The sequence below is a fragment of the Centroberyx gerrardi genome, chromosome 12 (assembly GCF_048128805.1).
Source record: "Centroberyx gerrardi isolate f3 chromosome 12, fCenGer3.hap1.cur.20231027, whole genome shotgun sequence".
In the NCBI taxonomy this organism is placed as follows: Eukaryota; Metazoa; Chordata; class Actinopteri; order Beryciformes; family Berycidae; genus Centroberyx; species Centroberyx gerrardi.
This window is the reverse complement of record NC_136008.1, coordinates 6,599,521-6,612,577: the sequence shown is the minus strand read 5'-3', so window position 1 is coordinate 6,612,577 and position 13,057 is coordinate 6,599,521. Positions and strand designations below refer to the sequence as shown.

General features: G+C 43.0%; 1 protein-coding gene across 1 annotated transcript; it reads right to left on the bottom strand.

Annotated features, from left to right (window-relative positions):
• Positions 1-1,823: 1,823 nt before the first annotated feature.
• Positions 1,824-12,806, bottom strand: notchl (notch receptor, like). The gene is made up of 11 exons (XM_071900973.2): positions 12,640-12,806; positions 11,287-11,431; positions 10,433-10,765; positions 9,798-10,018; positions 8,570-8,903; positions 7,113-7,288; positions 6,326-6,387; positions 5,814-5,943; positions 4,387-4,484; positions 3,782-4,113; positions 1,824-3,294 (listed from the first exon to the last, which is right to left on the bottom strand). Exons 1-11 carry the CDS (start codon positions 12,689-12,691, stop codon positions 2,781-2,783), a joined length of 2,397 nt encoding a protein of 798 aa, XP_071757074.2. The 5' UTR covers positions 12,692-12,806; the 3' UTR covers positions 1,824-2,780.
• Positions 12,807-13,057: the final 251 nt, after the last annotated feature.

Sequence of the window (13,057 nt, the reverse complement as noted above, 5' to 3'; positions counted from 1 at the left end):
CCTGTCCTACAAAACTAACACCTGGGTGAAAGAGCACGAGCCCATACTTCACACCTCTGGGTCAAACGCGTGCCAATTAGAAGACTGCGCATAACAAAGACCTATCCAGCTGATGGAGTCTGCGCTGTAGCTACAACACACTGCAGTTAAATGAAGACAGTGTGTTTCAGAGAATGTTTTCTGTCTCAGAGCACATACATTAGTAAATCATTTACATAAACCCATGAGACTAAACTCAATTGTCTCCCCACATCTGCTCCAATCTGAAACCATGGATAAACATGATCTCTATTCGGTGAGCATCAGCACGAGGTAAACTGTCACACAAACCACATCGAAATAGTAGCCTAGGGTCATTTTTATTATTATCTTAAAAACATCCAATTTTCATTAGTCTGATAAATAGTAGGCCTATAACTTGCTATAAAATTACATTAATGATTTCTGTCAGATCATCATCATGATCAGTTGGGCCAACTCTGCTTCTCAAATTAAAGTGTTGTGTGAAGTGTGGTTAGGTTTCACTACACTGCTGCTTCCTGTGGGAAGGACTAATGAGGCCTATTACAATCGGAGGTGTTAAAGCGCGCCTATCACCTGCGCGCCAATGTGTGTGTGTGTGTGTGTGTGTGTGAAAGAGAAAGAAAGCGGGCACTTTTGTCTTTAACACCTGAGAGGTGTTTTCTGGCCGCCAGGCGCCGTGTGGCGGTGGGAAGCCTCGCCTCCCTCTGTCAGCAGCAGCCTTTTAATTATTCTAATAGAATACAGTTTGAATTCTGACAGGTTGTAAACATCATTTGTCTTCTTCCTGGTTTTTCCCAAGGGAGAGCACCGGGACAGAGGTTCCCATCGCGTCACCTCATCGGCTATCCTCCTGTGTGTAATATTCTAGCATTAGACCATATTAGATCATGAAATTTTGAACTGAAAACGTTTGACGCATAAAACGTCTTCCTCTCTCATTCTCATTTAATGTCAGGAGCCTTTTTCTCGGGATAGGAAAAAACAGACTTCCAATAAGATTAATGTGTAAGAGGTGTTACAGCCTACACACGTGCTGCGAAGGTCCTATATGCACGCGTCAGTGTGTGATTTTCACTTTAAAAATTCAAAATCCAGTCTCTTTCTCTTATCTCTTTAATGAAATTATTCATCACCTTTACTGAGGAGAACGGGTAAATTTTAACAGCCGCACATTTGGAAAAGTAAAACTCGTTTGGCAAAAGCAATTTGGTCTCACGTTTGCATTTGGGTTAAAGATTCCCACGATTTAAATGTTTATTTCTGTTTCTGTTAGTCTCACCTTGGCCACTAGGTGTGACTAATAGGTGGCCGCTTGTCACCTATGTGGAAGATATTATAGAAGCACCCCCCCCCCCCCCCCCCCTACCCATCTGCCCCATTTGAGACACATGAGTATGGTATTACAGCATACCTATAGATCAAATTTACAACTTTTATATAAAATGAATGGGCTACAGTGGCTGCTGCTGTAGAGCTTTCTTATAACACTGAACCATAGAATCATATTTGATCCAAATCCTTCAGAAATGCAACCATAAAGCCATACAGTTATAGAATGTGTAATTTACTGTATATATGTATAGTGATAATAATGACAAGTGGTAATAGAATTGATGAAACTTGTAATGTCTCCCTGCATCAATATCACCAAGAGAAATTTCTGTATTTATTGTACTTTGCGATTAAAGCGACTGTGATTCTGATTATAAACGGAGGTCAATCTGGTCCGATGCTCATATTCAGTTTATGATGTATTGGACTTTAAAAAGGCAAAAAATCCATACAGTTTCCTTTGTATTAAAAATTCAATTTATTGCATGTATCAACAAGGGTTTTGACAATTATGTGCAACTTTACACATATTTTTTTTATAATTCACACTTTAATATATGTGCAATAATCAGAATAAAATCTGTTATTTGTCAAGACAACATGCATATATTTGGTACCAAGATTCACAAGATGTTGCAGTTTCACAAGATTGTCTGTGATGTCTGTTAGACTGACATTCATCACAGAGACAACTGGACATGTGATATTATAAAATGTAATATTAAGAAAACTTGCAGTTAAGCCTTGAAAGAACTGATAGTTAATATTTAAAAAAGAGAGAGTGCTGAGTTTCTCCAGGTAAAAAAATAATTTCTGTGTTTTAGGTTGGCATAAAATGTCCAAAAAGTGCCAAATGCAGGTTTATAGTAATGTTTAAAAAAATCCCTAAGATCTTTGAACTTATAATGGTTAAGGTTGAGCAAATCAGTTTGATTGTGGTGATATCATTGTATGATTTGGAACAGACTCAAGACCCTTCTCTAACATGTGTACATGTTTTTCTTATACCTACTAGCATTAGAATACTGAGAGCATCCCACAGTTTGAACTATTTGTCTGTGACATGTAACAGTAAATCCACAGGTAACAGTAAACCTAGAAAAATGAAAATTGCTAAAGTGATTTGGGATTGATTCTCTTAGTTCTGTATTAATCTGACAGGGATGCAACAAAGCTCTAAGCAAAGATAACAAGCAAATCCTTCAGACAATACCAAATATATGCATATTGGAGGATCATTAAGGCCCCAAAATGATGGCTAATCAAGACATTTTTGGGGTTCCCTTCAGCTTTGGGCCCTTAAAAGTAATCTCCTTTTACCTCCTTGAACATCTGACATTCTTTGATGTTAATCTTATGGACTGAATGGAAAGGACATAGTCGCTGAATGTTTTTTGAGGGAATTAGTTGCTTGCTCCTCTCCTCTACAAGGCTGTTTGTGTGGAGTCAGCAGCGTTGTTCAGCCGCTCACCTCTGGCTTTCTGCTCTGAACTCGTGGCGCTCGCTGCTCCTTGCTCTACTCTGTTGGGGTTTTCACTGTTATCTGCAACTGGCTGACGATCTGATTGGCCGGCAGCTTCCGTGGGAGGGGGAACGATCACTCTTTCTATGGGCTCATTGGCTGTTTTGTCTGTTACGATAACATAATTGGGCTCCGGCTGGTGGGCGCTGGAGCGACGCTGCAATGCATGCTGGGTGCAGGAAAAGGAACGCTGGCGAGGGGCGGGCTGTGGTGACAGGAAGTGAGGTGTCGCTGCTCTGGGGACTTCCTGCAGCCTCTCGCGATCCTCGTCCTCTGATGTCACCTCCTGTAAGGTGCTGATTGGTCGAGGTGAGCGGCCCATGACCCTTGGAGGGACCAGGGCTGTTGCTGATTGGTTGAGCTGCGGTCGCCAGTTCTGTGGGGCGGGGTACTGCACTCGGCCCATCGACCAATCACTGGCGAGACAAGAGGGGGATCACAGTATTAGATTGGGACACATAAGCAGCAAAGTTGGCAGAATCTTTAAAGACCCCATGAAACAGCATCTTTACTTCCTTGATTTGATGTATTTCCTTTTGAAACAGGATGTGGGGGGCGGGACATAATGCAACGTGGGATCATTCAAAAGTGTAAACCAATGGAATATAGGAAGAGAAAATATGTTTTATTTGATGGGAGGCGCAGAGAGGCAGGACTGTTCAAAAACGGGATGGTTTTATTGGTTGGAATTGTTATTTATGTCTACTGGTGCAGCATGAGGTCACCATTAAAGAGACTCTCTTTTCCTGGAAGTAAAAGTAATGGAGGTTCATTTCATAGGGACTTTAATACGTCCCGGAATGCAAATGAGCAGATCCAAAACATGTCACTTACCTTTCTGGATCCACATCATGAATAGGAATACATATAATGTGTGCTTGCATTATATTTTTGAACCCTTACCCCTGCGGCGGTGGGGTCATATCTCGATGCCCTATGACCCCAGAGAAGGAGGCGCTTCTCCCAGGCAGGCCCTGCGACCCGACCCAGGGCGAGTACATCAGAGCACGCTCCTCCCACAGCATGTCATTGGCTGGCTCCACGGGAACGGGCCCCCTCTGCACCCGGTGAGCCAGCAGGAGCTCCAGGACCTGGTGGTGGATCCCCTCCCTGGCCACATCGATCGGACGACGCCCCCTCCGGTCGTGCAGCTCCAGATTGGCGCCGTTGATGAGGAGGAGCCTGGCGGTATCATAGCAACCGTGGAGGGCGGAGAGGAAAAGAGCTGTCTCGCCCTATCAGAGAAACAGTGGCCTCATTATCATAATATATTCCTATGACATTTGGAGGATGCTTTAATTCAACGCGTCTTACAGTAATACAAGTGCAGACATGCACAACACGAGCTTACTGACATCACATTACAGGATTTCTGGGTATTGAAGTTCACATTTTTCGAACGGTTACCTGTGTGAAGTTGCCTAGTGCAGCTTTAAACATTTGGGTCACAATTCAGAATTCTTTGGTTTCCTTAACAATCATAGGATAAGACGACATTTAAATCTTACCTTGTTGTCTTGCAGGTCCACAGCCGCCCCGTAGCGAATGAGGGTTCTTGTTAGGGAGAGGTGGTTTACTGAGCATGCCCAGTGCAGGGCTGATCTCCCTGGGAGAGAGAGGGTGCGTTCAGAGTGGAGGGAGGTGAGGGGGAAGAAGGGAGGGAGTAAGTCAGCCAATGAACAACCATTACACAACAGAGTCAAGCCCAGATGGTTAAGAGAGGGAGGGATGGAGGGATCTGGAAATTAATTACTTCAGCCGGAGTGAGAAAGAGATAACAGAGAGAGAGAGACAGAACGTGACATGAAGAGGGAAAAAAGATGGAGAGAGGTAGAACAAAAGGAGGAGAGAGAGAGGAAGAGGGAGATAGAAAGACAGAGGTCCAAGAGACGGCGAGAGCAAGAGGAAGAAGGACGAAGAGACAAGCGACAAAGTTAATATGTCCATCGACCCAAGATTGGGCATTAGAGCGCATTAACTTTGTTCAGAGTCGGAGGAGGGCAGCAGGGGGGCTGGAGAGAGAGGAGGAGGAGGAGGAGGGAAGCCATGGAGAAATGAACAGAACAGGAGAGGAGGGACACAAAAAGAGGATGTGAGAGAGACGGGGTAAGTTACACCAGTTACTCAACCCCTCAGTGTACAGACGTCAGAATTAGCAGCTTGCTCATGAGCCGTTATGACATGGTGTTGATTTATTTTCCACAAATATAAATATGTATCTTTTTCTCTAAGCTGAGCTTTAAAGCAGCATTCCTCAATCTCTGCCCCCGTCCAGAGTGATGACATAACATTTGCTTTGAGAGTGGTTGGATCTTACGATGATTTGGTGACATTGGTCCAGATGCATTTGTAAGTAATTTGGGGGTTTAGAGCTAGAGGGGCGCAAGTGACAATTTCCTAATTTTATAGTTAATAGCAGAGAAAAACCAAAACTTTAAATGATTGCATCTTTTTATTCAAAACATAACATAAGCTATTAACCAAATTTAATCTAGGGTTTTCACTTGAGTCTTTTGGTTTTTCCACTTTATTTCAATTTTTTTTATGATTACTAATGTGTTCTTCTGACCACCAGATAGCCCAACAAGAACTTTCCAATGATATATAACACTCATTTTCTGCCAAAATGTCACTTGCGCCCCTTTTTCACAAAACCCTTGAATTCTTCATGCTTGTTTTAGCCTGCGTGGTTTACCAGATGTGTAGGGTTTACTTCATCGACACTCAAATACTTTCATGTGATTTTCTAAACTTTCGGACACTCATATTGTCCTATATGGCAAAACCTACCCATCTGGTACTTCAAGCAGGTTAAAACGAGCACCGACAATTATATGCAAATACTATTTGACCTAGATCTGTGGCTGAGGCAGACATTCAGGTCTGCTACATTGAGATCAACTCATATGTAGTAACTGGGACAGTGAGGCATTACCAGTATGGTCAGTGTTGTTGACTGGGACTCCTGCTCGCAGCAGCTCCAGCACCACTCTGTCCAGCCCGCTGCGCACCGCCCGGATCAGAACCACAGAGCCGTCCGGGCCGCACCACTGCACCGGGGCAGACTGCCAACAAAACCCAGCCGGGATTAATATCTAACACGCTGGAATAGCTCAGTTTAAGTTATTATTTGCACAGTAATAAAACATATAAGTCAAGTGCTTAAAAAACTACGACACTAAAATACAACGATAAAAACACACACAAGAGAAAAAAACCAAGAAAAGACAACTGAATTGGATAAAAGAATCTAAATGACAACAGAACACAATATGGTGGGAAATGGTAGAACAGAGGAAAGATGTGTATAATGACACGGGTCAGAAAATAAATCAAAATAACCCTGATGGTCATATCTAAGCCCTAAATAACACTAGCTGCTCACAACATGGATGTTCGCCGGTGAAGTAAAAGTAACGTTGTTGAGACAGAAAATGCGGGACAGACCTGCTGAGGCGGACTGAGCAGAGGAGGAGGGACGGCACTTCTCTCCCATCCTCTTGGCGGAGCTGAGGGAGAACAAGAATCGTTTTAGGTGGATCTGCAACTGAGGCATGTTAGGTTATAGATACTGATATGAATATTCATATATGATATAAACTATATTATAAGCTGGAAGTATATTTATGGAAGGATATGTATAGTTTACTGCCTATTGTATGGCTTAAACTGATCCCTTTGTTTATTTTTGGAACAATTTCAGGTGAGCAACCACATATTTATACACTGTGCAGTGATTTTCAGTTGTACAGTTTCTCACTGCTCACCACTTTCACTTGTTCAAAACAGTATGTTATTTTTGTATCACATTCTGTGGATATTTTACCAATGTCCTACACAAACTAGACTTAACCACAGATTATTTAAAATGACTTACCATTTTGCTTTAGAGCTGCTACAAGTTCTCATTTTCTCACCTTTAGTTCTAGTTGCCTACTATCTCTCAATAGTTTATGCTAAAATATTAGCAAGGAGCACTGGAGCAGATGATCTACTGGGGACACATGGATGATTTTGGTGTCTATGTTCTCATCACTTAGCGGCTAAATTGACCAATGAGCCAATGTCCCAAAAACTCTGTGTATTCCTTTACGTCCCCCATCTCTGGAACCACATGTGCTTTCCCAGTTTGAATAAAGAATACAATTTCTAAAGCTGTGTGGACTGCTCGCCCCCCTTGAAAAAAAACAAAACAAACAACAACAACAACAGAGTAAGCAGGAAGTGTCCTTACGCTGTATGGCCCTGTGGGGCTGTGAGTGTCCTGAGCGGTAGTGTTTCTGCTCCTGGGTCCTGTGGTCGCAGATGGAGGCGTCCTCCTGGCGTCTGGAGCACCGCGCGTTGATGTCCTCCATTGAACTCTGGGTAAAGTCCGTGTCACTTCCTATATCCAAGTCCCTTTTGAGAGGTCTGGAATCCAAGAAAAGTTTTGGTATGAGGCTTTAAGAAAAAGGCATTCTGTGGCAGTGGTAGCCTACATTTTCCTGTGATACTAGTGTGTTTTTTTTTTTAATTTAGGAGCACGTAAAAATGCCACTGTAGAGCTCTGCAGGATACACAAACACCCACACACAATGGTGAACAGTACGACTATTTTAGCGGTATATTGTCCTAATCATAAACATCCCTGGTGGGGTAGTAGTTGTTTAGGAGATGGGCATATTCTGACCCTACAGTCCATACTTGTTAATTGGGTTGATAAATAGATTAGATGGTAGTGGTGGTGGCCTAAAAAGTTAGAGAAGTTGGCTAGTGACTTGATGGTTGCCGGTTCAAATCCCTGGACTGGCAGGGAAAGTTAATGAGTAACTCTCTTCCCTCCTTCAACAACTACTGTTGAAATGCCCTTGAGCAGAGTATTTCACCCTCAGCTGCTTCAGTGGAGCGACTCAGTATCCAACAGTAGAAAACTGTGGTTGCACTGGGCAGCTTCAAGGTGTGAATGAATGTGAATATATAAATGTAAAGCAGAAAAGTGCTGAAAAAGAGTGTGTAGTGTATGCTCAGAAAAAAACTCTCCTGCCAAAATAAAAGCTGAAAAAGGGCAATATCTTAATGAATTTTGGCCTTATCATTAATAACAGGGAAGAATGTTGTATTTCCACCTGCTGTTTTTCTTTTAAATTATAACTCTGAATGTGAATGTTTTTCTGTTAATCTCCAACTAATTATTCTGGCAGGCATAACTGCTGCCAAAAAATTGGTGGCAATTCAATGGAAACGGCCTCACCTGCTTAACATCAAACAATGAAAACTGTCTTTCATGGACATATGACACATTGAATATTCATGCAGCCAAACAGCAGAATGTGAAATTTCTAAAGTGATGCTATCAATTGCATTAAATCAACAACTGTGATCAGTTGACTAAAACGTTATCATATCCAGTATTAACAAATCACTAATGGGGGCTGTGAGGATGTGACAATATTGGGAACACCTATAACAATAATAATCTGTATTCAATATTATTTATTCATTTTATATGTTCATTTGTTTTCACTTTGATAAATATAAAAAAGTTGATAGAAAAAGGGGCAAAATTTAATGGACTGATAGACAAAGTGACATCTAGTCTTCTAGATTCTTAATGGTTGAAACTATCATACAGGATACATGTCCATTGACATCATTGTTTTAACAGACAAAACATCCGTTCCTGTCTTCCCAAACATCTCCACCTCCCCTCACCGCATCCGAATGGCATCCTCCCCCAGCGGCTCCCTCCTCCTCTTCTTCTCCGCCTCCTTCGCTTTCTTCTTCTTCCGCAGCCCGTTCCTGTCCTTCTCCCTGCTGGACCGGACCCTCTGCTCCTGGTGGGGTGCGTGCTGCGTCCAGGCCTTGCTGCTGCTGCTGCCGCCGTCGTTGTCCGTCACGGTGGACCGGTGCCTCACCCTGTTGCCGCCTTCCCGCTCCGCCCGCCGCCGCCGCACCCTCCTCATCACCAGGAACACCGCCAGGGCCAGGACCAGCACCAGGCCTATCGCTATGGCAACCACCGCCCACAGCCACGCAGGGGTCGCCTCTTCGAGAAGAAGAATGGAAACTTCATCTTACCAAAAAAAATACTGTTTTGTTAAAAGTATTATATGACTATAAAGAATTGTGTGACTGTAGAGTAGATTGGAGTTTTAGTTATATAAACATTTCTCGGAGGCAGAGCTGCTCTGGATAAGGAAATCATCTCATTGGTTGAGTTAAACCTCAGTGGGCGGAGCCAAAGAAACCGTTTTTCTGGCCAAGTAACATTAGACTGAAGCCCAGTGAAAAAGACAAAGAGGTAAGAGAGGAGAAAGTTAATATTATGAAGCGTAGCGCTCTGCTACTAACTGACAAAAAGCAATCTAACCATACTAAGTGATGTAGGTTAGCTAGTTAGCCTAGCTGACCTTCCAAGTTCAAACTAGCCATACTGGCCTATAGCTAGCTAGGTAAGCTAGTTAGCTAGCTGCTGACCTTCCAACATCATACATATCATAGTCATGCATGAATCATATAAAAAAGTTGTTGTTTTTAGAAGTTCTTTTTATATTATTATTATTATTTTTTTTTACCAGAGCTCCTTCTTTGCCTTTCAAGTTTACCAGCTAGCTAATTTGTGCTCTGAAAAACGATGGTTCTTTGGCTCCGCCCACTGAGGTTTAACTCAACCAATCAGATTATTTCTGCCGTCAGAGCAGCTCTGCATCCGAGAAATGTCTGTATAACCAAAACTCCAATCTGTGACAGTGAACAACATCTACAGACTGGAAATGGGAAGGTGTTTTGTATTGTTTTAGTTGGATGGAATTCAAAGCTGGATGTGTGTGTGGGAGAGAGCTTGCACACATCCACCCATGTACACACACACACACACACACACACACCCACACACAGACACAGGACACGCTTGTGGGAGAGACAGGACATGTCGGCCTACCTTTGGTTTCCTTTTCCACCTTTTCCTCCTCTCTACTTCCTATTTCCTCTCGCACGCCTCTGATACTGATGATGGCCTTTAGCTCTGGCAGCGAGGGGAACGACGCAGGCTTCAGCAACATTACGGCACGCAGGAAGCTGCCCGCCTCGCTGGCGTAGGGGAAACAGGTAGAGGGAAGACGGGAGCACGGCCTGTTGTCCACTTGGAGGAAAAGGAGGGAGCTGGGAAAGGGAGAGAGAGAAAAAGGTAAACAGTAGGAAACAGTAGGTAAGAGTAGGTGTGTGGATTCAGAAGCAAAGTCAGTGTTGTGGATGAGCTTTCGAAGCTAATAAAATGTAAATTTGAAGAGTTTTAAAGCATTCTGACATCCACCATTTGTAAAAAGCAACACTTACCCTTACAAAATGATTGGTAGCACAAAATTTAAACAAAATATTGCACTTTTGTTATAGTAGGTAACTTAAATCCTTCCTTGGCAAAATGATAACACTTTAACAATGAACTTCAGGTAATCATTTGCTTCCAAAATGGACACAAAATAGATATTTATATTCATATAAGTGCAAGTATGCTCATTATTTCTGACACTCCCAATTATAACACCACTCTTGACAGTAACATTTCACTCAACACACCCATTGGAGTCCACCGAGGACGCCTGAGCCAGCAGGTCGGCGAGCTGCTGGGGGTCAAAGGCGAATAAGTCCCTGTTGATGGCGAGGGGGGCGGAGCCTCTCAGCTTGAGTGACGTCTGGAGGATGACGCTGAGGGCCCAGAGCAGGGAGCTGTTGGAGAAGGAGCCCCGCTGCAGGGGGATGCGGGTGTGAAGGACCAGGGTGCCTTTGGCCCACAGGGGGCTCTTGCGTTTGAAGCAATCGCTGCCGTCCCAGCCGCAGGGGGCGCTGTCGCAGCCCTGCTCGCAGTGGGAGTTGGCGTAGTGATCGCGGCAGTACTGGATGTGACCCGGACTAAGGCCATGTGGAGAGAGAGAGAGAAGGAGACAGAACAGGAAATGTCAGGACAGGAAACTGGTGACTATGAGTAATTCATTACTTTTCAGCATAGTAATAATGATGTTAATAGTAATAATGAAAGGCAGTTAGGGCTTAAGTTGCCTATTAATTAGGTTTCTTGGCCAGGTCTCCCTTAGAAAAAAAGATTCTTAATCTCAGTGGGACATACCTGGTTAAATAAAGGTTAAAATACTACTACTACTAATACTATTACTAATACTACTACAAATAATATCACAATTGCTACTACTACTACAAAGTACCTTACAGCCAATAAAACAATTATAAATAAAATGGAATAAATGTCAAAAAAAAACAAAAACTTGACTTGAATTAGAATCAGTGTTAAAAAGGATCAATCACAATTGGCATAAAATAAGAAAAAAACAAAAAAATTAAATTAATTTTTTAAAATTTTCTATGAGTTGAGGTCCTACAGCTGTGTTGAAGGTGGAGACTAAAGGTTGAATGTTTACTTGCAGTGGCCCCGGTCCTTCAGACAGTCGAAGCCGTCTCTGAGACACTCGGGCTCTATGCACTCCCTGTCACATGACCCGTCTCCGAACTTGCCCTTACACTGTCTGGTGACCGGACACTGGCCCCACGGATCGGCAGATGCAGCTGTGGAGGCAAATGTAGGTTAGTGCAAAAACTGGCAACAGAGCGGCAAAGTTACACATAACTTGAATGTTATTGTGGTTAAAATGGATAGTCTACTGTTGGCATGAGCTGTGTTTACAGGTAAACGATAGGTCATTGCCACATTCATGTTTATGTATGGTACCTGGCAAATAAAGTGAATCTGATCAAAAATAAGTATTACTTTAATAGTAATACATATTTTTGGTAATTGGTCATAGACTAGAAATGAAGTGACCACCCAACTTTGAGTCTGATTTCAGGTTTCTGGGCCTGATATATTCACGATTACGGTGATTAAACTCACAATGCAGTCTATTTTTACATAAAGGTTTGATCATGGAACTAACTGACCCACATATTCAAACCGCTCATTGTTTGAGAGCATTAGCAACTATTCATAACAATGCAGGCCAAGCCATGAAAGGTGGGTCCTGATACGGGCTGTTAAGGGGAACAGGAAATGGGCCTGACACAAACAGGAAGTTTCCAGAAGAAGCGAATAGCAACAGGAAATGGAGTGGGCTGGGACTTGATAAAGGTCGAAGGTCATCACCGTGGCGATGAGGAATGTGATGGAATTGGACAATGGGCTTGGCAGGTGTGTGCGGGACCATAAAATCACAACAGAGAACGAGCATGAACAATAGAGCTGAAATTAGACATGATTTATACTTTTTTCACTTTATCAGCAAAAGCAAAGGGCACCTTCCTGGTACATGGGGGAAACTGAAACAATGACAACGATGAAAAAAAACCCAAATCGCATACATGAGAACCGTGAACAAGCAAGCCTGAGAGATTTGCTGAAATAATCTTTTATAAAAACTACAAAAATACACATGGTTTTATCTTTAACAGAACATCAACTAGGAGTATATCCATAACTATGATAACAAAAAATATTATAAAGGGGAAATATTACCTCAAGCTCATCATTCAATATCTATAAAATATAAGGTTCCAGTCTGCACAAATACCATAATTAGCCTCGGTTTCAAACTATTAATCATTTGATAAGAGTAGGTGCCAGTTTTTTCAAATGGTGGAAATCTCACTTCAGAATTAAACCCTTGATACGTTCTTATTCAGACGGCCCAAGTAGTTCCAACGCCACGGCTACAGCTTCCAGTTTGCCTACACTTTTAACAGGTGGTGTGTATCATGATGTAAAAGGATGATTAACTCACCTTGACACATCCTGCTCAGGCCCAGCAGAACAAATATCCTCAGAACCAACATCTTCGGGCCGCTCGGGTCCCCAAACAGCAGCTCTTTTCTTTTCTTTCCCCCCAGCAGGATCAGCAGTCCGGTCCGGCTGTTTGCTCCGACTAAACCTGGTTCTGTTCCGCCTCCAGAACCTGGGTGGCGACTTACATCGAATCGCTCCGTTGCCTCTCTGTAGTTCTGTGGTCTAGCTATACTCCTGCTGGTGTTCACAATGAAACCGTGTGAACCGCCGACTCCGAGTGAAGTCCCCCCCCCCCCACACCCACCCACCCCACACCACCACCACCTTCCAATACAACCTCCCAGCCCACTATGTTCACTCGCTCTTTTTCAGAGGCCCTGCGGATATCTGGACAACTTCCTGCCACTGTGTGGAGA

What these genes read in the sequence shown, in the direction of transcription:
- notchl (XM_071900973.2), bottom strand. Translation starts at nt 12,691, where the DNA reads ATGTTGGTTCTGAGGATATTTGTTCTGCTGGGCCTGAGCAGGATGTGT. An exon ending in CCTGAGCAGGATGTGTCAAG is followed by an intron (nt 11,432 to 12,639) that starts GTGAGTTAATCA and finishes TTGCCTCCACAG; the next exon opens with CTGCATCTGCCGATCCGTGG. An exon ending in GAGGATGCCATTCGGATGCG is followed by an intron (nt 7,289 to 8,569) that starts GTGAGGGGAGGT and finishes CTTGGATTCCAG; the next exon opens with ACCTCTCAAAAGGGACTTGG.